The sequence below is a fragment of the Mesocricetus auratus genome, unplaced genomic scaffold, assembly GCF_017639785.1.
Source record: "Mesocricetus auratus isolate SY011 unplaced genomic scaffold, BCM_Maur_2.0 Super-Scaffold_100007, whole genome shotgun sequence".
Classification (NCBI taxonomy): Eukaryota; Metazoa; Chordata; class Mammalia; order Rodentia; family Cricetidae; genus Mesocricetus; species Mesocricetus auratus.
Window position 1 is genome coordinate 94574787 of NW_024429191.1, and position 26455 is coordinate 94601241.

General features: G+C 48.2%; 1 protein-coding gene across 3 annotated transcripts in view; it reads left to right on the forward strand.

Moving 5' to 3' along the window:
• Tnrc6c (trinucleotide repeat containing adaptor 6C) overlaps positions 1 to 26455 on the forward strand; it is a 108572-nt gene that overhangs the window by 49148 nt on the left and 32969 nt on the right. For 2 of the 3 annotated variants that reach the window (XM_040750112.1, XM_013113278.3), the window contains 3 exons: positions 2214 to 2540; positions 11025 to 13625; positions 22442 to 22654. In XM_040750112.1, coding sequence (XP_040606046.1) covers positions 2214 to 2540; positions 11025 to 13625; positions 22442 to 22654 — 3141 coding nt within the window. Of the gene's footprint in view, positions 1 to 2213; positions 2541 to 10668; positions 10817 to 11024; positions 13626 to 22441; positions 22655 to 26455 lie in introns of those variants that run through there. The other variant, XM_040750113.1, reaches the window with a different exon arrangement.

Here is a 26455-nt window from a genome sequence, read left to right on the forward strand (position 1 = left end):
TTGGAAGGGAGCTGCAAGAACTGGGGACCAGGGAGAAGGGGTCATGGAAGCTGTTGAAGAAGTGTGCATTCCCACTCTCCATGGGAACATGAGGGACGGTTAAGTTCTTTTCTTTTGAAAGAATAGTATCTGCCTATTAAAGCAGTATATATTTACAATATAGATGTTGCTAATGTCTGTAAAACAGGTTAATCTAAGACCCAAACTTTAGGTTTTATTCTGCTCTGGAGAGTTGTGGGAAATTCCGGGTATCCATCTTGCTTCTCCTTTCCCAACCACTGGCCCTGAATCCCAAAGGGTATGCACATGCCACTAAAGAAGAAAATGTCAAACAGTGCCTCTCCGTGATGAGAGCATTTGAGAAATGTGTCACACGGTGAGAGACTACAGTCTTAGTCTTAGATGAGTCAGAGCACGTGTCACACAGAGAACCGTGTGTCGGTTGTATTTCTGCAGTGGCACAGACTTGCGGAGTTTTTGCCTGATTGCTTTTTACTTTTCCTGCAGACTAAAATCACATTTGTCCTCTGGGAATGAGAGGCTACGGCAGAGTGGTGACACATTAGAAGCTTGGAAGTGAATGGCCTTTGGATGGATTGTTGACACAGGAACAAAGGATTGGCAGGAAGCACCGAGGGCAGGAACTTGCTCTAGAAAGAGCACCCTGAAGCCGGGCATGGTGGCGCATGCCTTTAATCTCATGATCTCTGGGTTTGAGGACAGCCAGGGCTACACAGAGAACCCCTGTCTCAAAAAAACCAAAAAGAAAGAAAAAAAGTCACTCTGAGAGTCTTCTTTAGTCTAAATCACTATAAAGAGAGAGTTCAGCCCAGCAACCACATGGTGGCTCACAATCATCTGTAATGAGATCCAGTGCCCTCTTCTGGCATCCAAGTAGAACAGTGCATACGAGGGAGGGAGGGAGGGAGGGAGAGAGAGAGAGAGAGTGAGTTCAGTCTTTTTTGTTTGTTTGGTTTTTTGAGACAGGGTTTCTCTGTAGGACCCTGTCCTGGAACTCGCTTTGTAAACCAGGCTAGTCACGAACTCACAGAGATCCTGCCTCTGCCTCCCCAAGTGCTGGGATTAAAAGTGTACTCCACCACCACCAGGCTCAGTGGCTTTCTTGATAGGCACAAGTAGCAGAAAGATGGGAAAGGCCCTGGGGGCGCTGACAGTGTAGTGGTTACCTAATGTACAACAGAGTCCATGCCAGCAATACCAAAACTCAGGCTAACTGAAGCTGCTGGTAAAAGTAAAGGAAAACTAGCTTATAGATCCCTGTGTTGTCTTACGGTAGTTGTAACTCAGAAGACTGACTTCTACTTAAGAGAGGTATATGAAACGACTGAAGAGACGTCTCAACAGTTAAGCACATTGGCTGCTCTTCTAAAGGACCCAGATTCCGTTCCCAGCACCCACATAGCAGTACACAGCCATCTGTAACTCCTGTTCCAGGGGCTCTGACGCCCTCTTCTGGCCTCCGTGGCCACCAGGCATGCACATGCTGCACATAGATAGATAGAGACAAACTATTTCAGCACATAAAAAAGATACTGGAATTGCTTTTTTTATTTCTCCTCTTTCTTTCTTTCTTTCTTCCTTTCTGTCTTTCTTTCCTTCTTTCTTTCTTCATTTTGTGGCTGGAGAGACACCCATGGTGCTGGGAACGGAACTCGTGTATTTTCGGTTGTGAGCCTAGCCTTTAACGGCTGAGCCATCTCTCCAGCACTATACCTGGAATTGTTTCTTAACTCATTTGTCCAAAGCTTTTATTCAGATGCAAAAGGAAAGACATTCACAAATTAAGCAGGTGTACGCTTTCCATCCATATACTCTGGATGATTGTTCACATTCAAGTTGGAGGTGGGTCTGCGTGTGAGGGACAGATCTTTTGCACCTGACACAAAATGTCTTTCTTACTATCATGCTTGTTAGTGTTGGTAAAGCAGGCCACCTGCATCCTTGTCAGCAAGTGTGCAGCAGAGCACAGCAGTGTTGCAGGTATGACCTCCTTAAATGCCACCTCTGAGCCCATAGTGCTCACTCTCATTGATGTGGATGCTCGTACTCCATCACACAGGTGTGAGGCTCACGTATGCACTAAACAAGAACAGTGCGTCCTTGGGAGCTTTATTTGTTAATTTGAGTTTTATTTTATTTTATTTAGAGGTTACTAAAGCTCTGGGCCATTTTTTTCCTTTGGGTCTTTTCAGTGCCAGAACTTTCTAAGACCTGTTCAAGCCAGCCCCAACCTGCCGGTACCAGTACCAGTACTTCCACCAGCACTGTCTCTGGCAGCAGCAATGGCAAGCGTGCATCTGCCTGTGGCCAGCAGCCAGCTGCACCCCGTTACCTGCCTCGGGAGGTGCCTCCACGCTTTCGCCAGCAAGAGCAGAAGCAGCTGTTAAAGAGAGGCCAGCCACTGCCTACAGGGCCTCTGACCAGTGTGAGCCCAGCACAGGCTGCTGGGCCTGCAGGAGCAAGCCCTCCTCCCCTCCCTGGGGCTGGGACACAGCAACATCCCAGCAAACTCCAAGCAGGTAAGCAGGGTGAAGAATGGGGCTGTTTTCCTTCCTAGGCTTAGGGATGGCAGGGGCCTGGCTACTTAGGAGGCTTGGTGACTATACTGCTCCCCAGTGCTGAGGCTATCCTTCCATGTGCCTGTGGTCTCCACTGCTCAGTCTGAGGCCAGAGCAGCTTTTGTGTCCTAGAGTTTGAGGCTAGCCTAGACAGCATAGTGAGACCCTTGTTTTGGAAAAATGTGTAGCTATATCGATTCATACATACACACAATCTGGGTGGGGTGCATATATAGACATTTGTGTAGTCACGCTGTGTGTGTGTGTGCGTGTATTTAGTATATAACTCATTTTATAGAAGAAGAGTATGTCTGAAAATTGAATCAATCCGTATAACGAGTTTAAGTGAGAAACTGGCTCATTTCACAGTCCGCCTTTCCCCAGTACACCCTGCAGTGCTGCCAGCCGGGTCTCCTACTGCCTTGCTGACTCAGCAGCCCACTCAGATTCCTGCCATGTTCCTAATGTACAGACTCAGTTTTCCTGCCACCACAGCGATGTCTGGTCAGCGCTTGTCCTCTCCATGGCCTGCTTTCTGTCCTGACCACTCACAGAGCTCCACGCAAAGGCTCACCCTTTCACCGTCTGTCTGCTCAGGGCTTCCTGTCGCTTGTGTGCATCGCTCCTTGTGGAGCTGTAACATGCCAGTCAGTCTGCAGTGTGTAACTCTGCACTGTGCCCTGAGTCACTTATTTATTAGTGTTGAAAATAGGCTGTAGAGTGTCAGAGCTTCCTCTTGGATAACTGACTTAGAATGGAACATCTACATTGTGGGTCGAGACCGAGAAGCCCTGGTGCTGCCACCTCATCTGACGGGGGCTCTGGTCTCCATGACTCAAGTCCCCTTTCCTTTCTAACTCAAATTCTATTCCACAGGAGTTGAGTTGTCCACGGGAGGCATTGCTAGATGACATGGTGTTGTAGACTAACCACAAGAATTGTAGGCGAGCGCTTATGGCATAGTCAGTCAGGCCAGCTCTCCCAGACCACAGCTGCCATGCCACTTACACTCCTGGCACTTGGGACTCCTGTCAGGTGAAGAGGTCCCTCCTTCCTGCTGGCAGATGGTTTCAGTTTCACACTGTGCACCACCTTGCCTGTGACAGGTGTCAGCAAATGCCAGTGACAGCCATGGGCAGCACTGCTGTGACTGGGGTGGATAGTGAGTGTAGACCCATCTCCGAAGCAGCTAGGAAGCGGTTTTTAAACTCTCGGTCTCACATAGTGCAGTCATGCTTTCTCGCCTCTGGGACTTGTATGTAACATACTGTGAGTAGGAGCTTCTCTTTTTCATGGTTCAAATGACAAACTAAAGCCAAGCCTCGGTCAGGTCTGTTAGCACATTCCAGTGTATGCCAGAGGCATAATAAGTTCTCTGCTTGCATCAAAACTTAATCCCTTCTTTTCTCCCCTGCTCTGTCTGCTTCCCGTTTCTTCTCAAAGTTTAACGTCTTATTCCCTGTTAGGCTAATGATAGTCATACTATTTACTGGTGCTCTTTACCAGTTGTTGGTATAAATGATAAGTACTAGTTCCTTCAGTCCTCTCCAGACTCAGAAACCACCACAGACAGCTTGTAAGCCTGGAGAGCATGTGAATAGGTGCAGGCTTGCTCTGTTGAGGGCCAGTGGCAGGCTTTGTCCACATGTAAGTGCTCAGTAATACCTGGAGCTGGCTGCTACACATGCGGGAGTGTTTGCTTCCTGCAGGCTCCTGCTCAGTGGGCACCCTCTGCTCCACAGCACTGAAACTGACAGGCAAGTGCATGTGTCAGAGCCAGAGGGACTTGACCATGGCCTTTTTGATCATGGCAGTTATGACCTCTGTCGTATATGTCATGATGGTCAGTCCTGGGAATGAAACCCATGGCCTTGTGCATACTAAACATTCTTCCATTAACTACATGCCCAGCCAGGCCTAGGCAGTCTGTGGCTGAGGACCGTTTACATACTAGTTAGCCTGCAGGTGTCCAGGGAACAGTAACACACATTTTCCCCCTCCAGATCCCAGGTTCTGTCATCCCCCTCTGTGTTGACTTATTGTAGATGGTGTATTGTCACAAGAAGCTTACTGGTGTCAACATTTATCCCATTTTGTAGGATGACCAAGATTTCTGATAATTGCATGCAAAAATAAGTTCTGGCCAGGCAAGGTAATCCATGCTTTTAATTCAAGCACTCTGTAAGAGTTGGGGGCAGGTGGTGCCTCAACGAGATGATGGAACAGACTTAGTAGACTTCCTGGGGGAGGCCTTACCTTCTCCATGGAGCAGATGGGAGGAGGGGGAAAGTGGGGGACCTGGAAGGGAGGAGGGAGGGAGGGGGAACTGGGATTCCCCAGTTAAAAAAAAAGTTAGGGACAGGTGGATCTCTGTGAGTTCAAGGCCAGCCTGGTCAAGTTCCAGCCAGGGATACATAGTAGAACTTAGTCTCAAAATAATAATAACTATTATTATTACATCTGAGTATTTGTAGTGTTTAATAATATGATGTGGCAATGAAATTTAGTGAAGTTTAGAATAGAAACAGACTTTATATGACCTCCCAGTTAAAGCTGTGTTTTGTAGCATCAGGCCTGTCACAGATAACTCTGCCTGCACAGTCATAAGCAGTTGTAGTTGTCATTTTTTACTCTTTTGGCTATCCTCCTTGGTGGCCCGCCACCCCGCTCTGGAATAAATGCACACATGGAGACTTGGTCTTTATAAGGAGTGCCTGGCCTTCACTGGCCTTGTTTCTCTCCAGCTTTTCTTACATTATCCTGTCTACCTTTTGCCTCTGGACTTTTACCTTTCTCTGATTCTGCATGTCTTTCCTTTCCTTCTTACTCTGTGTCTGGCTGAGTGGCTGGGTGACCCCTTTTCTCTCTCCTCCATCTTCCCAGATTTCTCCTATTTATTCTTTCTGCCTGCCAGCTCTGCCTAGCTTTTCTCCTGCCTAGACATTGGCTGTCCAGCTCTTTATTAGACCAATCAGGTGTTTTGGACAGGCAATGTATCACGACTTCATAGAGTTAAACAAACGCAATATAACTTTGCATCATTAAGACAAATGTTCCACAGCATAAGCAAACACATGTTCAAATAATATTCTACAACATGCAGTTTACATATTACTTTGTGGGTGTCTTCATTCATGGAAACTGGGCTTTCAAATAAGTGTGCCCAGTGACAAGTGACAGAAACCTAGAAATGCCCGCAAAGGGATCAGGAAGAAACTGAGGGGAGACCACCCTACAGCCTTAGCTAAAGCCATGGATAGATACAGAGAAGGCAGGCCTACAAAACGGAAGACACAGGCCACAAGCCACGACCTGGTCAGGGTGAGCTCTCTGAGAGTCTGTTCCTTCCCCGCCACAGTTGAGGTGTTCTTTGTGTAGATGGGGTGAAGCCTTGACGTTGTTACAGAAGAGCAAGACACAAAGTGAACTTTGACCTTCATGGCGCTGAGAGAAGAGTTTGTTTAGCCAACTGAAGGCAGCCTGCCCTGCCCTGGTCTGCTCTGATGAACATGCGCACACAGGGGCTCACACGCAGTGTGTTTCTAAAGCACTTCCTGCCACATTGTTTCCTCTTCAGACTCTGGTGTACAAGGGGTTCAGGGTAACTCCAGCTTGAAGCACAAGAGAACTTTTTTCTTTTTGGGGGCATTGGAAGGGAGGGTTTCAAGACAGAGTTTCTTTATGTAACAGCTCTGGCTGCCCTGGAACTCACACTGTAGACCAGGCTGGCCTCTAACTGAGTGATCCGCCTATCTCTGCCTCCCAAGTGCTGGGAATTAAAGGCGTGGGCCACCACCACTAGGTGAGAACTTTTTTCTTAAAAAAATTTTCAAACATTTTTTTCCTTCTGCCTTTAGGCAGAACAGTGTATTGTATTTGTGTTTACTTTGCACATTAATAAACAGAGGCTCTGACTAGAATGTGACAGTATCTACTTCTTAGACCCTTTTTGGATTGAGATGGGAAGGTAATTAAGAACTTGGACTCATGCCCATGTACAGATGGCCCTTGCCTAGACTGTCACAGTGCTGGTCTGCAGGTGCTGAGGGCCCGTGCAGAGGAGGGCAAGGAGGAGAGTGAAACAAAGGTGGATGGGGACCAGTCCATTTGCATTCAGCCAGTAGGCAACACGCTGCTATGCTTTTGGCTGGCTTACAAAAAGTAAAACGGAAGAGGCGTGGGAGTAGCTCTGGTGCTAATTGTCATTGTGTCCTGAAGTAGAGTGTTTTTGACACTTGAGAGAATTTAAAGAGGAAGGAAGATTGGTTTAGTGTCAGCTACAATTAGATCATCAAAGCTTAAAGAACCTGTCCACGGATACCTCCACTTATGCTAGGAGGGGGTAAGATGGGCTACTTCTCCGGGGTGACAAAAACATCTCCAGGTCCATTCCAAGCTGGCGCCTGCAGGTCCCTTGAGCGGGGCTGCTGGGAGCAAGCCGGCAGTCTCACACGAAGTGGCTGTCATGTTGCAACCAGAGCCCGGATGCCAGAGGCTGCTCTGCAGGAGAGGGCAGCTCCTGGGAGTGGGCTGGGCTGTCTGCAGGTGTTTCTTCAAACCCTAAAGCAGGAGAGACCAGCAGACTCTGAGCCTGAAGTGGCTGCTGTCCCCGGCTGGAGTGTGTGTGCTGCGGTTGAGAACAGACCATGGGAGCGCTGCCCTGCCTGCCCTGCTGCCTGTGGCTCCAGTCAGGCGCACCTCCCATCATCGCTGCCTTACTGTCTCTCCATCCTCTTAGCCTGGGACACCATTGTCTACAGCAGCGTTTCACTCTGGTCCGCTTTACTGGTAGCAAGTGACAGGTGAGATGTGAGAGATTCTGCTCCTTGGTGGAATTTGGAACACAAAGCACTTTCACCCTTAGGTTTTTACATGAAATGTAAAATTTATATGTTGTAGAGAGGGAGGGTCTCAAGAGCTGAAGACAGCTGTGACATTTACCCTATCCCCAAAAACTAGGTATCAAGGAATCTGTGCTCTCAGTAAATAATAAGGAACACACAGTGTCAACTGTTGGAACCACCGGGGACTGCTTTCTACAGTCTGTGGCTTACTGCTTTGTGACTCAGTGGAGAGACCTGTGGTGATAAACAGCAAACCCCTGTCGGTGTGGACCCCGACTCAGGCACTCAGCAGGCTGTCCTCACCTCCCCCATCAACTTGATGCCTCACTGAAACTCTGCCTACTCCAGCTTTTGGGAGGCCTATATTAACTACTTTGCCTAGAAAATGTTATCCTCATGTGGTCACATTTGGGTATTTAAAGACCAAGAGGGATGCTTCTCCCTTCCTGCTAGCATTTAATCCTTTTTTATTTAATCACTTAAGACAGGTTGCTTAGATTTTTTATAGAGACTCCAATTTATAGAACATAAGCCACTTAAACACAAGGAGAAAAGAGAATTTAGCATTACACTTGAACCTCATTTATCTTTCCTTTTTTAAGGGAAGCTGTGTGGTTAATAGGGTATGTGGTAGATAGCTGGAGAATCTTGTTTTGAAGCATGTGTTTTGGTTCCTCACTAATTAGGTCCCCAGACTTCAGCCAGTCACCCCATCTCCCTCTTACCTCTCCCTTCTCTGGTAAGATGAACAAGGTTTGTTTGTGAGATTCACTTAAGCTGATGTATGTGGGAATCTTGGGAGTGCTGGTAGGGGTGTGAGGTCTTTTTTTTTTTTTTTTTTTTTTTTTTGGTTTTTACGAGACAGGATTTCTCTGTATTGTTTTGGAGGCTGTCGGTCCAGCATGGCCTCGAACTCACAGAGATCTGCCTGCCTCTGCCTCCTGAGTGCTGGGATTAAAGGCATGCGCCACCACTGCCCGGTGGGGTGTGAGGTCTTAAAGAAGTGAAGAGTCTCACTTGCCAACCCTGAGACCTGCTGCACATTAGAATGGTAGATTTTACCCTCTGAAGCTCCATGTGGGACGGGAGAGATGGCTCAGTGCTTAAGAGACTTGAGTTAGACTCCCAGCACCCTCATGTCAGATGAGAGAGAGAGTGAGAGAGAGAGAGAGACAGAGAGAGAGAGACAGAGAGAGAGACAGAGACAGAGAGAGAGAGACAAAGAGAGAGAGAGACAGACAGAGAGACAGAGAGACAGAGAGACAGGACATACTTGAGGACAAGGTCCTGGGAGTGCCCCAGCACTCCCAGTTGTAATACTTTTGTGTCAGGCAATAAAACCCTCTGTTTTCAAAGGTTGACATAACCACAGCATGCTCTTTCTAGTGACTGACAGTTCTTCACGTGGGACCTTAACTCTCCTTGAGCTCCATCAGAATTAGGAGAATGTGTGAATCAGGGTTCTCTAGAGGAACAGAACTTACAAAATGAAAATTATTATATAGGATTTATTAGAAACTAGATAAGCAATGGCTGTCTACCAATGGAAAGTTCAAGACTCCAGTAGTTGTCCACAAGGCTGGATGTCTTAGCATCTTCAGTAGACACCAGAATTCCAAAGGAGTGTACTACAATCCAGTGAAGGGATGGACTTCCTGGAGAGAGCAAGCAGTTAAAGAGTGCAGACTTGTTTCTCCATGCCCTTTCCACAGGCTGTGCCCACAAATGAGTTAGAAATTTTAGGGAATTTGGCAATGTCCCTTGAAGAACATTCTTATTTTTTTAAATATTTTTTTGTGTACATTGGTGTTTTGCCTGCATGTATGTCTGTGTGAGGGTATCAGGTCACCTGACTGGAGTTAAAATTGTGAGCTGCCATGTGGATGCTGGGAATTGAACCCGGGCCCTCTGGAGTAGCAGTCAATGCTCTTAGCCACTGAGCCATCTCTCCAGCCCCAGAACATTCTTTTAGAAATCTTTACTAGGATAATCACTGATACTCTTTTTTTTCTTTTTCTTTTTCTTTCTTTTTTTTTTGCTTTTGTTTTTGTTTTGTTTTCTGAGACAGGGTTTCTCTATGTAGCTTTGGAGCCTATCCTGGCAACTGGCTCTATAGACCAGGCTGGCCTTGAACCCAGAGATCCACCTGCCTCTGCCTCCCAAGTGCTGGGATTGAAGACGTGCGCCTGGCCACTGATACTCTCTTAATTGATGTTACATTACAAGATAAAGAAATTGAGGAAAGGACTAGAAGGTGTTGGCACACACACCTTTAATCCCAGCACTCGGGAGGCAGAGGCAGAGGATCTCTGTTGAGTTTGAGACCAGCCTGGTCTACAGAGTGAGTTCCAGGACAGCCAGGGCTACACAGAGAAACCCTGTCTTGAAAAACCAGAGGGGCGGGGAGAGGGAGAGGGAGAGAGAGGAGAGAGAGAGATACATACTGAGGAAATAAACACATTTTTTTTTAAGAAACACATTCTTAAAAAATATGACCGGAGCACGCATGCCCTGGTTGGTCATGTGGTATTTACCTGGTGTTTATAACCACCTTCCTATAGTGTGCAGAACCATCAGTAAACCAGTCTTAGCCAGCTAATTGTTTAGTCAACCCATCATAGGGAACACTCCATGAAGCCATAGGCGCATGCTTGACGGCATTGTAATGGCAATAGAAACCATGGGCGTTTGGGCAGCTTCTTCATGCAGCTTGCTGGTGCCGTCAGGGCCTGCTCAGACTCAGTCACGCATACACCTCTTCCACTTGGTAGCAGATGGCTGCTGTGCACGTCCCTCATTATGACTTGGTGGGTCAGATCATACCCAGTTCACATTGCATGGTAACTTGGTGGCCCACTGTCAAATGTTTGGTTTCTAAGGCCCAATATCAGACCAAGGCCTCTCTTTAAAATGGAAAATCATTGGCTAGAGTGACGGTGGAGCCATCTCCTCTGTGATTCACCTAAAGGGACTTGCCAAAGGACCAAACAACATCCCTATCTGCTACTGACACTTCAGGTACCACCAGGTCTGCTGGATCACATGGTCCAAGTGGTAGAGCGGCCAGCACAGCAGCCTGGACTGTGGAAGAGCCCTCTCCTGCTCCCGGCCCCACACAAAGCCAGCAGCTTTGCGAGTCACTTGGTCTATGGGCTGGAGTAACACACCCAAGTGGGGAATATACCGTCTCCAGAATCCAAACAGATCCACTAAATGTTGTGCTTCTTTCTTGGTGGTGGGAGGAGCCAGGTGCAATAACTTACCCTTCACCTTAGAAGAAATGTCTCTGCATGCCCAGAACCTAAGACTGTCACTGAGCTAGAAGACCCTTGAATTTTGTTTGCTACCTCCTGCTCGTTTAGTCCAGTCAACATAATGTCATCAATATAGCTGGTAAGAAAACATGCACAGCCTTAAGGGTTGGTGGGTTGAAGTTTTCTGAGTCACACCCACAGTCCCTTTAAGACTTTTTTTTTCATTCATCATTTAGAATTGAGAACTTGAGATTAAAAAAAAATAATAGTTTTCTCCCCAAAACTAGTTGATTTATTGGCAAGTAGGAAGAGAATATAATTTTGAGTTTCATTTCATCTTTTTTCAGATCCTGGTCACAGTGGATTGGCAGATCATTATGAAAACTCTCACTGGGGACAGCAGCCCCCTTACAGAAGTGAAGCCAACTGCAGCTGGGATAAAGTGACGATAGACAGGACTGACCAGGAGGTGTGGCCGTCCATCCCAGTCCCAGAGACTGAGTGTGCCTCAGAATGTCCTGCGGACACTGACTCTGCTTCCACCCGTGGCTCAGAGAACAGTAGCATGGCTACAGGGAGTGCCCCGGGCAGCTTCACAGGACATCCCAAGAAGACAAATGGCAATAATGGCACCAATGGTGCACTCGTCCAAAGCCCTTCTAATCAGAGTGCCCTTGGGGCAGGTGGGACCAACGGGAATGGAGGTGTGGCCAGAGTGTGGGGTGTAGCCACAGGCTCCAGCTCTGGCCTGACTCACTGTTCCCTTGGTGGTGGAGATGGAAAAATGGACAACATGATTGGAGATGGGAGAAGTCAAAATTGTTGGGGTGCTTCCAACTCCAATGCGGGCATTAATCTCAACCTTAACCCTAATGCCAACCCAGCTGCCTGGCCTGTCCTCGGGCATGAAGGAACTGTGGCCACAGGCAACCCTTCCAGTATTTGCAGTCCAGTGAGTGCCATAGGTCAGAATATGGGCAGCCAGAATGGGAACCCAGTGGGCACCCTAGGTGCCTGGGGAAACTTGCTACCACAAGAGAGCACAGAACCACAGACGGCCACTTCTCAGAATGTGTCTTTCAGCGTACAACCTCAGAACCTTAACACTGATGGACCAAATAACACTAACCCCATGAACTCTTCACCAAACCCTATCAATGCAATGCAGACGAACGGACTGCCAAACTGGGGCATGGCTGTTGGCATGGGGGCCATCATCCCGCCCCACCTGCAAGGCCTTCCTGGTGCTAACGGACCATCAGTCTCTCAAGGCGGTGGACGTGGTGGGGAAGGAATGGGCAGCTCTGTGTGGGGACTGTCCCCTGGTAACCCAGCCACAGGAAATAACAGCTCTGGGTTCAGTCAGGGGAATGGAGACACTGTGAACTCAGCATTAAGTGCTAAACAGAATGGATCCAGCAGTGCTGTGCAGAAGGAAGGGAGTGGAGGGAGTGCCTGGGACTCGGGACCTCCTACGGGCCCTGGCATCCTTGCCTGGGGAAGGGGCACTGGCAACAATGGCATTGGTAATATCCATTCAGGAGCTTGGGGCCACCCCAACCGAAGCTCTTCTAATGGTATGAATGGGGAGTGGGGGAAGCCCCCGGGCCAGCATTCCAGTGGAGACATGAATGGGAAAGGGTCAACAGGGTGGGAGAGTCCCAGCGCTGCCAGCCAGACGCCTGCCTTGCAGCCTGGCAGTGAACACATGAACTCATGGGCCAAAGCCACGTCTTCTGGAACTACAGCAAGTGAGGGGAGCAGTGACGGGTCTGGCAATCACAGTGAAGGGGGCACTGGGAGGGAAGGAACGGGAGAAGGCAGGAGGAGAGACAAAGGGGTTCTAGACCAAGGGCACATCCAGTTGCCACGGAATGATCTTGACCCAAGAGTCCTGTCTAATACTGGTTGGGGACAGACTCCTGTAAAGCAAAACACTGCCTGGGAATTTGAAGAGTCCCCTAGGTCTGAAAGGAAAAATGACAATGGGACAGAGGCCTGGGGCAGTGCAGCTACTCAGCCTTCAAACTCAGGGGGGAAGAGCGATGGGTCCATCATGAACAGTACAAATACCTCTTCAGTATCGGGGTGGGTCAGCTCACCCCCTGCCACCGTGCCAGCCAACACAAGCTGGGCAGACAGCAGCCACAAAGCACCGAGTGGCCCAGGAGTCTGGGGGGACTCGATAAGCTCGACTGCTGTTAACAGTGCTGCTGCCACCAAGAGTGGCCATGCTTGGAGTGGGACCGTAAACCAGGAGGACAAATCACCCTCCTGGGGTGAGCCTCAGAAACCCAAATCCCAAAACTGGGGAGATGGACAAAGAGCAAACCCAGCCTGGAGCGCAGGAGCTGGAGACTGGGCAGACTCACCTTCTGTCCTTGGACATCTAGGGGATGGGAAGAAAAATGGATCTGGATGGGACGCTGATGGGAACAGGTCAGGGTCTGGTTGGAATGATGCCACGAGATCTGGGACCAGTGGCTGGGGCAGTGGCACAAATGCTAAGGTGAATCCAGGTACAAATTGGGGGGAGTCTCTCAAGCCTGGTCCCCAGCAGAACTGGGCTCACAAGCCCCAAGACAACAATGTGAGTAACTGGGGAGGAGCTGCTTCTGTTAAGCAGACAGGGACAGGGTGGATCGGGGGGCCACTGCCAGCCAAGCAGAAGGACAGCGGTGAGGCAACTGGCTGGGAGGAGCCTTCCCCACCATCCATTCGACGCAAAATGGAAATTGATGATGGTACCTCAGCTTGGGGGGACCCAAGCTCCTACAACAGTAAAAGTGTAAACATGTGGGACAGAAACAACCCAGCCATCCAGAGCAGTGCCACAACCCCTGCCACCCCCACGGTCCCCCCCTCAAGCAGCACCACACGCCAGGCCGAGACGCCGCCTTCACACCAGGCCGGCACTCAGCTGAACCGGTCACCACTGCTCGGGCCAGGTATGCTGGGGGCCCTCTGGTCATACCACTGGTGTGTACTCTGTGTCTGTGTGTGAATCCTTGGACTGATGCTCGTAGCAAGTGGAGTGTAGGTGTTTTCAAGGGAACAACAAAACACCATCCTCTGTAACTCTCCAAGGAAAAGAAGCACTGGGTATGCTCAGGACAGCCAGGGTTTCCAGCCAGTTTGGCCCTTTTCATCACCCTTCCAAACCACAGGCTAAGTTGTTTTGAGCTTGTGCTGTGCTCTGCTTGTCTGAGTTCTTTGTCAGTGGTGGGCAGTTGACACCCTTTTTTTATAGGAGCAACTTTGAAATCTTCCTGCTGTGCAGCTGTGTTCTATCTGCCTAAGTCACTTGGTGGTGGTTTTGTGCATTTCTTTGGCCTTTGCCCAGTTAACGAAGCTTTACTTAGTCTTAGTTAATACCACAATCAAGTTACAAGCTCATTCTCCTGCCCTGTACTGTGCAGACAGTCTGGGTCTGCCCCGTTCCCTAATCCAACCTTTGCATGACAGTGAGATTTGGGAGGAAAGAAGCCCGGGACCCCTTGCCTTAGTGTGTCTTTTGCAAGATATCTTTATTACTAGATAAAACAAGTGGTTCTCAGCCCTGGCTCTCCTTAAATTGTCTCGGGCACTTCCTGAGATGGTCTGTCAGTCCAGAGAACCTGATTTAACAGTTCTGTCTTCACTGATAGTTTTAAAGTTCCTTCTGAAAATGAAAGTGCTTGTAAAACTTCATTATACAACTCATATTTTTATTTTAGTTGAAAGACAAATTTCAAAATCAGACTAAGACTTGTGCTTGGAGTTTCTGCTCTGTGCAAGTGGAAAAGAAGATGCTGGGATAACTCAGCCAGAGCCACGGGTGGCTTGGGTAGTTTAAAGAGAACAGGAGCCCGTGTTAAAGCTAGGCACTGCAATGCAGGGGGACTTTGGAGAACCAGCAGGAGTTTCAGATTTCTGTCTGGAATGTTGGTCCATGGTACAAAGTGCCATGCTTTAAGCTTGAAATCAGCCTGAGTGGTTTGTGAGAACTATATATACCACAGCACTCCCTATGTGTGGAAGGGAATACTAGCCGGCTCGTGGTACAGCCGTGTTCTGAGGCCCCTGATACAAGAGAGGAACTAGAAGAGGCATCAAGAAACCTTGCCACACAGACTGCCTTCCTGGCCTCAAGCCTTTCTTCTTAGACAGCCAGGGCCTGAATCAGCCTTGATTGTGTAGTTGCACGTAAAATTCCGTCCTTGAGACGGTAGTGCGGAACTAGAGCAATTGACTGTCTCCCCATCTACAGCAGCGTTCCACATTCTTACAGCCATTTCCTGTGGTTATGGATTCTGGGGTTCAGTGTCCTCTGAAGGACGCTGTGTGCAGAGCCTCCTGGCTTTGAGTCTGTAGCGTGTTTTGAGACTGCAGCTCATTCACCCCAGAAGTGCACTCTATAAGTGAACTGTGCCACACACCCTTCTTGGGTCAGCCTTAAATGTGGTTACTTCTTGGTAAAGGTATTCTGTCCTGAGGACTGCCATCCACATGTGTCTCTAGGTGGAGAGGCCTGTTCCCAGTGTCCTTCCTGGTCTGTGCTCTTTGGGGCGTTGGGGAGGTAGCTTTGTTGAGTTTGGGGAGTACGTATTTAGTGTGCTTGTGTGCAGACACATGTTCATACATACATACGTGGACATGTGAGTGGACAGGTGCACATCTGTATCACTGTAAGGGTCAGAGGCTGGTATTAGGTGTCTTTTTCAATCCCATTCCTCCTTACATACTGAGGCTCACCAGTTCAACCAGTCCACCTAGACAGCTTGCCCGTGGGTTCCTTCTCCAGCTCCTGAGCACTGGGATTTCCGGCAAGCCTAAGCTGCCATCTTCATGTCTGCCTGGCAGCCACTTTACCCGCTGACCCTGCTCTCCGGGTTCCCTTAAGTTTAAATGGACCGTAAACGACGGGTGGAAGAAAGAAGCCTTCCCTCCTAGGTGTCTTAGCAGTGTCTCAGGGTCATCCTCAGCCCACTGTGCGGGAGAGCGTCACTTCCACTTACGGCCTAGGTAGAGGCGCAGAGAGGCCTTCAGAGTAGGTGCCGAGTGCTGATTGACCGCCATGTGTGAGCCTTGAGGCCGCTCAGCGGATAAAGGCACTTGCCCCTAAGCCTCGAAAACATGAGGTGATCCCTGGGGCCTGTATAGTAAAAGGAGAGAACCCATTTTCACAAGTTGTTCTCTGGCTTCCACTGTTACTCCATAGTTTTCCACCCCCTCAAAAACAAGCAGTTGTAATTTTAAAAAGAAATGTACAGATGTTGGCTTAAAACACTGTCCTGTCCAGTCAGACTGCTGAAGAGGAGCTGGATGCACAGTCAAAGCAGCCTTGCTCCCTCCCGACACCAGTAACAGCCACACGCTCTTCACATCCTCTGCTCGCACTCGGGGGGGGGGGGGGGTGCGCGGGAGCAAATGGGAAGAGCCAGCCGCAGGAAGGCCTTCCTAAAGCAATGAGCAGCCTGGAGGAGGCCCCAGGACACATGAGGCCTTTAGTAGGCATCTGGATTGTGTCCAGAAGCCCCAAGAAATGGGAAACAGCTCAAAGAAAGCTTGAAAACTGGTTGCTCTCACTAGAAAGCAAAGATGTGTCAGTGGGGGTGTGCATGGGGAAGTAGGTGACGGTGGCCTAGAGGGACAGTGGCAGGTGAGACGCAGGCGAGCTGAAAGGAGCTGAAAGTGAAGACGGGGCTCAGAGCTGTGGCAGTGGTGGTCTTGCTGGCATTTCCAGAGCACAGGAAGCAAGGGATTCAGGTGCCAGGGGTGACACCAAAGTATGCACATGGCAGGTGAGATCACAGCACAGAGCTATCTGAAGACACAGCTGTGGGAGAGTAGTTCTGGTCAACAGAAAAATACTTGGAGGCTATGGCTCGGTGAGCAAACCCTCTCCTAATATGCTAAAGGCCCTTGGGTCCAAGCCCCACAAAGAAAACTCAGAGGCAGAACTGAACATATTTAAATGTCACTAGAGATGTGCATGTAGAGAAGAGCATGGGTACAAATGGAGAGATCTCTTGGTTTACCAGGGAAGAAGACCCAGGCTCCCACTTGTGGAAGAGGTAAAGGGCCAGACAGGCCGTCTCAGTGGCCAGGGCTTGAGGGCACCAATACTAGCCACGAGAGGAGAGGAGGTGTGCCAGCCGGGGTGTGATATCTGTGTAGAGGACACAACAGATTGTTGACCATGCCTGAAGGCTGTCAGGACATGATGGGCCCATAGTGAACAAAACGGTCATCGTTGAGCCCCTGCAGGGCCTCTGGGTCGGGCAGTGTTCATGCTAGAGTCACGGAAGGCAGCAAAGCAGTCAAGCCCCTGACCTGTGGGGCCTGCAGGCCGGTGAGGGAGGGTAACGAGAGAGCGCAGGAAGCCTGGGCACAGAACAGATGCTGGGGTAACAGGAGTGTCCCCTGTGGGCTCACTTGCATGTCTCCGCCCTGCACCCCCCCCCCCCGCCCCCGTATGTTTGCTGCACTCCACAGTTCACTGCCACGTAGGAATCCTAGCTGGGTCTCTCTGCGCCTCTGTCCCTGAATGGGAAGTCACAGATTGCACCCAGGCCCACAGATGTTCCCAGTCGGTGCCTAATTTCTGTGAGTCAGAGTTGTGTCTGTTAGCCTCAGAGTAGGACGCACTGGTGTGCTATGGCAGCATTCTGCTGAAGTGAAAGGCCGTGTGTCCGTTTACACACTGCCAGCCCGGAGGACCCCAGCCCTGTAACACTGAGCGCTAGCCAGACACTCTGGACCCAGTTCTGCTGAACCCGGCGGCGTCAGCTGGCTGCTGCTTCGGCATCTGAACATGCGGGGGTCCTGGGTTGCTTGCTTGTTTGTTTATGTGTAGGGATATGTCTACATGTGGGTGTGTGTTTACATGAGTACAAGTGCCCCAGAGACCAGAGGCATTGGATCCCTTGGAGAAGTTACACACCAGTTGTGCGCTGCCTGACGTGGGTGCTGGGAATTCATGGTCAGGTCAGTCAAAAGAACTGCAAGTGCTTGTAACCACTGTGCCATCTGTCAGGTCAGTTCCTGTGTCTTTGACTGATACATGGCTGTTTTTAAGAACTCAAATTGTAAGGACTTGAAGAAAGGGTGAGGAAAATGAGGAGGAAAGACATTTTATGGTAGGGGGTGGAGCCAGGCAACAAAGTGCACACCTTTAATCCCGGCATTCAAGAGCCAGAGCCAGATGAATCTCAAGTTCAAGGCCAGCCTGGTCTAGAGTTCTAGGAGAGCCAGAGGAGGAATTTGAAAATTAAAATGCAGTGTATGGAGTATATGGTATAATGGCACATTCCTCTACTCTCAGTCCTCAGGAGGCAAAGGCAGAAGGAGCAGAAGTTTGAGGCCAGCCTGGAATATATAATATGTTCTAGGCCAGTCAGAGCCACACGTGAGAAACTGGTTCAGAACTTAGTGACACAGTGTTGTGGGAGAGGCCAGTAGAACCAAGTCTCTACATTGTGATCTGTGTGTGGTAAAGATGGAAAGTACTCCAAGAAGAGTTAGCACTTAAAAATGGCCACCACATGCTGAGGGTGATGGTTCACAGCTCTAATCCCAAGGCTCGGGAGGTAGAGGTAGGAGAATTGCTGATTTGGGGGCCAAACTGGTTCACATAGTGAGCTCCAGGACAGCCAGGGTTACATAGTGAGCCTTTGTCTCCAAAAATCGAGCTGGGATAACACCGTGGCCGTCATAGCGCAATGAGTAGTCGCTCCTTGTACGCATGCACTTAGGAGCATTCAATGCAGGTAAATGTGTGTGTACAGTGTATGGAGACTGGAGGACAACCTCAGGCATTATCTAAAGAACACCTAAGAAGCCAGGTGGGGGTGGTGCACGCCTTTAATCCCAGCCCTCGGGAGGCAGAGGCAGGCAGATCTCTGAGTTCCAGGACAGCCTCCAAAACAATACAGAGAAACCCTGTCTTGAAAAGCCAAAAAAAGAATGAGAGAAAGAAAAAAGCATCCATGACTACCATATACAAAGCAGGAAAAAATGTACTGTGACAGACACTTCAAAGAACATCCCTGTGTCCCCTCCAGCTTCTGGAGTCTGAATCTTCTCAGAGTTGTAGAAGTGTCTTAACAGTATCACAGGCTGCTGTGACTTTAGATATCATTAACAGACAAAACTCAATGGTTTGTTTTGTTTTTTCATCTGATCAGTCCCTATATAGAAACTGTCGAGAGTAATGTGTTGTATGGTGATGGTGTTCTGTGTTTTTCTTAGGATGTCAATCTCTCTTCTGCCACGGTGGTACTCAGATCTCAGGCCTAATCCCCAGTCACCAGAGCGTATGTCTGTGCAAGCTCGTTAGGTGAAGCTGTTCTTTGACCGCAGAGAAGTAACAGACAGCTGGCTGACAGGCACAGCAGCAAGCAAGCTGGGTCAGACGAGGCTGGGGCACAGGCAGGCACAGGCTCTTCATAGCTCTCCTGAGGCCATCAGTCCAGGCTTCTCTGTTAACATAATTTTGTATATTCGGTCTTGTTAGGGTAGATGCTACGAGACAGTTTTGTCCTGTTCTTACATTGATGATAATATTCTGGGAGTCTCGGTAACATCCATGTCTGTTAGGAAATTCTTTGTAGCTTGCTAACTGGCTTGTTTGGACCTAACCCACACCTTGGGTTTATAACAGCAGTATTAGCCTGAAGTAATGTCTCTGTGCCTGTCTTTTTATCAGATTCCCAACTGCTTATGGAGCCTCACAGGCCATACTGACACAGGGTGCCAGGTCACAGCACCGCACCGCACTGTATGGCGTTCCCTCCTGGTGACATTACCTGACTGCTTACTCTTGAGTCAGGCTGCTGTTTTCACCTCTAGGGGCATGTGGCCAAGAACAAGAAAGAATAAACACCGCATTTATGTTTCTAGGGGGTTAAAGCAGATTCTGAAAAGTGCCCGGCAGTCTGATTCTCTAGTATACTTGGACTTGGTATTCTAGGGCAGTGAAGTAGTTTGCAGACAACACAGGGAGCAGTAGCTCAGGGTACAGGTCCTCAGCAATAGCTGGCCTCTAAGTGCAGCTGTGGGACCTGGTGGGTTAGGTTTTGTCTGTCTGTAGAGGGGTGGGTTTCTGAACCTGCAGTGATCATCCTGCCCCAGCCTCCAGTGTTGGGATTCCAGGCCTTGGGCCCTGAGCCTGGCTTCCAGAATCTGTTATTTCACCCTTCAGCACTGTCGTTTCTCCTAAGGGCTCTGGTCATTTTTAGAGGGATTGGTACTGGGAAAAGATGCATGCGGGGCGGGGGGGGGGCGGGGGGGGGCACATGTAGTTGATCCAAGCAAGGTGAGTGACCTCCATGGGCTCATGGAGACTGGGGTCAGTTTGTCACATTTCTCCCGGAGCCTGTAGACACATGGTGGTGCCAGAGTAAAGCAGCCAGCTCCATGTGTCCTTGAACTTGCAAGAGCCCTGTTCTTTCTTCCTTGGGGTCACCTGTGACAGCTGTGGCAGGTTTGAGGCTGCTCACCAGGAGGCCGTGGTTGGCTCTAAAAGTCCCAAAAGGTTGAAGCCAACTCCAAGCTTGACTTTGCTTTTACATCCACTGCTACTGCTGCAAAGTTTACTTTTCTGACACAAGTATTACAAGGCTTTAGAAAGACAGATTATGTGAGTTAATCGTGGAAAAGGCTTGTCTCCCTTTCACTACCCTGAAACACGGGATATGGGACTCTGCCTCGGTCGGGGATTGGGGTTCTTTGAAGTCCTAAGAGTAGCAAAAGCTAGACAACAGTGTCCTTGCTGCAGACTTAGAGATCCTCATCCTAGGAACTTTCTTTACTCTTCTTCAGTGTGAATCAGCAAGACACCACCGTGACTCTAACCTTACCTTCCAGTCTCCAGTCAGGGATTCAGTTTCCAGCAGCACCGCAGTAGTTTTTAACAGAAGTGATTTGAGCGATTTGTGCTTTTATAGCTGTGACTGGGACGGGTAGACTGTGCTTTCCTGTATTGGGGCCATGGGGATAGGCAGATCTGCTGCAAAAGTGAGAGGGTGCCCATGTGTGAAAGGCTGTGAGACGCAGACACGGCTACATCTGTGAGGCCTCTATTTGAAGAGAATTAAATGGCTAGCACAATAGGATATGCAGTGTGGCCCCAGAATTCCTAGAGGAGTGAACACACAAACACAACACACAAAAGAACACACAAACATACACACACAAAAGAACACAAAAACATACACAAAAAGAAGAAGACTGTTGGCAAAAAATGATAGTATTTGAAAATGTCAGAGGGGGGTGTTTGGTTGGTTTTGTGGGGTTGGGGTGGTTGTTTTGGGGTGCTTAGGATAGAACACAGGGGCTCGGGTGCTTTGCACACTCTCCCACTAAGCTTCATCCTTCAGCCCCTGACGGGTAATTTTCTTCATTTTAATATCCATGTTTGGGACGGGCAGTGGTGGCGCACGCCTTTAATCCCAGCACTCGTGAGGCAGAGGCAGGCGGATCTCTGTGAGTTCGAGGACAGCCTCCAAAACAATACAGAGAAACCCTGTCTCGAATAAATGAATGAATGAATGAATGAATGAATAAATAAATAAATAAATAAATAAACAAAATCTATGTTTTAAATGTAAATAAACCTTGGTCTGCCTAGCCCATCCAACTTTTTTGCCAAAAGATATCAGGATTGCTCTAACAATGACACTAAGCAGTGGACATTATCTTAATGCTGTGCGTCTAAAATTGTTTTCTATAAACTTAAAGCGCGTGTTTTGCACCAAAACTATGTAATATGTTTCAGTTTGTCACGTTTCTTCTGGAGGCTAGACCCTGGGTCTGTGTGAGTCTTGCCAGAGATCAGCTTAGCCCAGGGAAACTGCTTGGTTTTTGAGTCAGAAAGAACTGTTCCACTTATCCCCAAGGCTTTAAATGTCAAGGTGGTGAATTCTTTGCTACATACAAATGTTTTGTAGGATTTTCTACTGATTTTTAGCAGGAACCAAAACTTTCCACCAAAATGGATTAACTAGTTACTATGGTCTGTTTATGCTTAGTTCTAACTTACTTATCCTGTTAATAATTTGCAGTCTGGCCTTGCAGAGATGTGGAGTGGGGGAATGTCAGGTCAGGAGAGTCACTGCTCACTCTGCCGCTGACTCAGTACTTCTCTGCTGATTGGCCATCAGCTGTGGGAATTGTCTTCATTTAATTGCCGCCTTACAGTTGTAAAACTGCATCTCCAGTTTTGACTGCTGCTCTCTGTGAAATTACAGGTGGCAGTTGCCTGCAGTAACTGACCGGGCTAATAACTTAGCAATTGTTGTTGACAGTTTGCTTAAACTGTTGCTAAGTAGACAGCTTGTAATTTAAAAGGATTCATAGCTACATGTCCTTTTGTCATTAATCTGGGTTACTGCATTTTATTTTTAAAAAAAAAGTCAAGGGAACCAATTCTGTGCTGTCTTTAGTAAGAAAATTAACTAATTTCCCAATTGAGATAATACTCATGTTGAGACCTAACAGTTTCCGAACTGGCCACATCCTGTGCTGTCCTCTCTCCAGGCCTCTCTGAGCTAGTTAGTCCACTGTGGCAGTGCAGGTGCGGGAACCGCCCTTGTCACTGGCGGGCAGGCCCTCCTTGGAGGTTCAGGGTGATGAGTGTGGATTAGTCCACTGTGGCAGTGCAGGTGCCGCACCGCCCTAGTCACTGGCGGGCAGGCCCTCCTTGGAGGTTCAGAGTGATGAGTGTGGGTTTGGAAAAGCACCGCTTAACTTGAGTTTCTCTTGCATCCTCCCTTCTCCCCAGTTGCCTCCGGCTGGGGAGAAATGCCCAGTGTCCACTCCAAGGCTGAGAACTCCTGGGGAGAGCCGTCCTCCCCATCTCCCCTGGTTGACAATGGCACAGCAGCATGGGGGAAGCCTCCCGGTGGTGGCAGTGGATGGGACCACCCTGCTGAGCCAGTGGTGCCCTTTGGAAGAGCCAGCGCTCCTGCTGCTGCCCCAGCCCTGTGCAAACCAGGTAAGTCCAGCCTTCTGCATGCCTGCACCTGGCACTTAAGAAATGGTTTGCAGGGCATAGATTACTTACTGTGCAAATATAAGGACCCCAGTTCCATCTCTAGCACCTACATAAAAAGCTAGGCATGACTCCACACACCTGGAACTCCAGCATGGGGGCGTGGGGGCAGAGACCGGTGCACCTTGGGAGCTCCCTGGCCAGCTAGCATAGCCAAAGTGGCTAGCTTCAGATTTAGTGGGAGAAAGTGACACCCAATGCGCTCTTTGACCTTCATATGCACACACATGGGGCGTGAATCTGTAGGTTTATGTGCCTATTACAACTTGTTATGCCTTAGCTTGGCTTATTTCTAGCCGGCTTTTCTTAAATTACCCCGTCTACCTTTTGCCTCTGGGATTTTTCCTTTTCTTAGTTCTGTATATCTTACTTTCACTCTTTCTTCGTGGCTGGCCCATTCTTTTCTCCATCCCTCGTTCTCTCCTTGTTCTCTTGCTTCCGGGTCCCTCTTTTTCTTCTATTTATACTCTGTGCCTGCCAGCCCTGCCTATCCTTTCTCCTGCCTTTTTATTGGCCATTCAGCTCTTTATTAGACCATCGGGTGTTTTAGACAGGCAAAGTAAGGCAGCTTCACAGAGTTAAACAAATGCAATACATCTTTGCATCATTAAAACAAATACTTCACAGCATAAACAGATGTAACACACCAGGCAGTGGTGGCGCACGCCTTTAAGACCAGCACTCATGAGGCAGACGCAGGCAGATCTTTGTGAGTTGGAGACCAGCCTGGTCTAAAAGAGCTAGTTCCAGGACAGCCTCCAAAGCCTCAGAAAAACCCTGTCTCAAAAAAAACAAAAATAAATAAATAAATTGAATAATAAATAAATAAATGATATTTGACAACAATATAGTCTTTTGGCTGGCCTGGAACTCATATGCAGGATGACTTCAAACTCGGTGCTTGGCTCTTTGTATTCTTTTTTCATTGTTTCTTGTTTGTTTTTTATCTTTAAAGATTTATTTATTTATTATGTATACAGTGTTCTCTCTGCATGCATGCCTGCACGTCAGAAGAGGGCACCAGATCTCATGTGAACCGCCGTGTGGTTGCTGGGAATTGAACTCAGGACCTCTGGAAGAGCAGCCAGTGCTCTTAACCTCTGAGCCATCTCTCCAGCGCCTGTATTCATTTTTGAAAGAAAAAGAGCATGGATTTCAACTAAGTTCCTTTGTTCTGGGATGTGATAGTCCATGCCTGTAACCCTCTCACTTGGAAGGCAGAAATGGGAAGATCTCTATGAGTTCCAGGCCAGCCATAGCTACACACTGAGGCCCTGTCTCAAAAATAAAAAATAAAGTCCATGGGAAGTCCCTTCTTATTGTTTCCTAATGCTCTAAAACCTGGCACGTTTGAACACCAGCATGACCCTCAAAGTAAGAAACCCAGATTCTAAGCAGACTAAAATTTACATTGTTTTCAAAAACAAGAAAGTTGATTTTTTTTTTTTACAACTCCGACGCTAGGGTACTCCTGAGCAACACAGCCATCTAGCAAAAGCCTCTGGCTTCGTGGTAACATGGCAGCAGACACCACTCAGCACCTAAGACTGCTGTATAATCACCAGGCTGAGCTGGGTGGGCTGCCACATGGCTTTAATCCCATCAGAAGCAGGAGGATTTTGAGGCCAGCCTGGTCTACATAGGGAGTTTTAGGACAGCCAGGCAGCCAAGGCTATGTAGAGGGACCCTCTCAAAATGATCATTATTATCACCATTACCACCACCGCCGCCGCCACCAGGCTGTGGCTCAATGGCAAGATACTTGCCGAGTTTGTCTATTGTTCTGATATAAAACAAACAAACAAACAAACTGGGTGAAAGGGACATGAGCCTTTAATCCCCGGGGTGAGGGGGGCAGGAGGGGGAGGTCTGGTCTACAGAGCAAGTTCCAGGACAGCCAGGGCTTCACAGAGAAACCCTGTCTCAAAAACAAAACAAAACAAACCTAAAAATTCCCTTCATGTTTTGGGCCTGTAAGTTTGCCTAGCTTGCACAAGACTCTCTACCTGAACTCAACCCCCAGAACTGCAGATTATAAATAAAATTTCCTTCAGGAAATACATTTAAACTATACATGAAATATAAATGACTTTCATGTTTCTAGTCCTTAATGTACCTACCCTCTTCTGAAATCTGAGACATTTCTATTAGCAAGTGTTAGTTACAGTGATAGGCATTCAACTCTGCAACAGCATTTGTCTGTTTATAGCATTAACATTTTATACCCACCCATCTAAATTCAGACAAGATGAATAAATCATGTCGCGTTTTCTTGTTGGGATTAGGATTTGGAAATATAGTAACCTGACATTTCTTGCTTTGCTTTTATTTGAAAATAAAATTCTGTTTTGGGTGTCCAAGTCTGTACTTGAACCAGCTTGGGCAGAGATGAGTGAGGGCTGCAGCGTGGTCTTAGAACAGCTGCTCAGTGCGGTACAAGGACTGCTCACACCCATTGCTGAAAAGACCACAGCAGAGACGGTAAAACAAGTATTCCGTGCCTTCAGAGTTATTTCGTTTTCTTTGCTTATTGTTAGACGTATGTCCTAGATTGATTTATTGGTGATTGATTGATTGATTGATTTGAGGAAGGGTCTCACTATGTAGCCCTGGCTGGCCTGGAACTTACTCTGTAGATTGAGCTGGCATCGAAGTCACAGAGATCCTCCTGCCTCTGTCTCCCAAGTACAGGGATTAAAAGTGTGTACTACGAAGCCCAGCTCTGTCTTGGGATCTTAAAAGGCAACTTTTTTTGTTTTACTGCTTTGCTAAAAGTGGGTATTTGTTTTATATATGGTCACTGTTACAGAATATTTCTTCCATTCTTGTTAATTTTTGTTAAAAATCTAGGGGAAAAGAAAATTCTGGATGTGTTGTTTTGATGCAGCCTGTCACTTCCAGCTTTTGTTCTGGCATTTCTTTATAAAAACAGATATGTGTTTACTTTTATTTATGTTCATGAGTATGAGTCTGTGTTGAATTATGTCACGTGTGTGCAGGTGCCTTCAGAAGTCAGGAGAGAGATAGATTCCCCTGGAGCTGGTGTTAAATTGCAGTTGTGAGCATCCAGCTTGGGTGCTGGAAACCAAACTCAGGTCCTCTGGAAGGTCAGGAAGCCTCTTACCTGCTGTTGAGCCCCTCTCTCTGTCTCTCTCTGTGTCTCTGTCTGTCTCTGTCTCTCTGTCTCTGTTACTCTCTCTCTGTCTCTCTCTCTCACCCCCAGTATTAGCGTCTTAAACAGCCTGCTGCTGCCACCTGAACTTCAGTCAGCCTCGTTCTTCTAAGAAGTAAACAGTGCCTGGCAAATTGACACCAAAACAAACAAACAAACAAACAAAAACCACTAATTGTTTTTAAAGAGGGAGTAATTAACCATCTTGTAAAGAATATTGAGTAGTCTGTTTGAGTCCTCTGTCTTGAGTCTGTGGACATCTTCTAGACTGCTACTAGAAATACAGACCTGCTTCCTGTAATGCGATCCCTGCCTGTTCCTGCCTCCTGCCTGTTGCACTGACTTTCGAGAGCATTGCCCAGGTGTTGTCTCTGCTAGAGACTAAGACCTGAAGGGGACAGTGACATTTTCCAGGAGTCCACATTTGAGTGGCATTTTCATGCTGTGAAGGGACTGCCATCCCTCTCACCCCCCACACCCTACACCCAGCCCCAGGGCTGGTTTCTGGAATGTCTGTGTGTCAAATGGTGTGTAGTTGTGGAGGAAGTTTGAAGCAGCACAGCTGGGGCTTA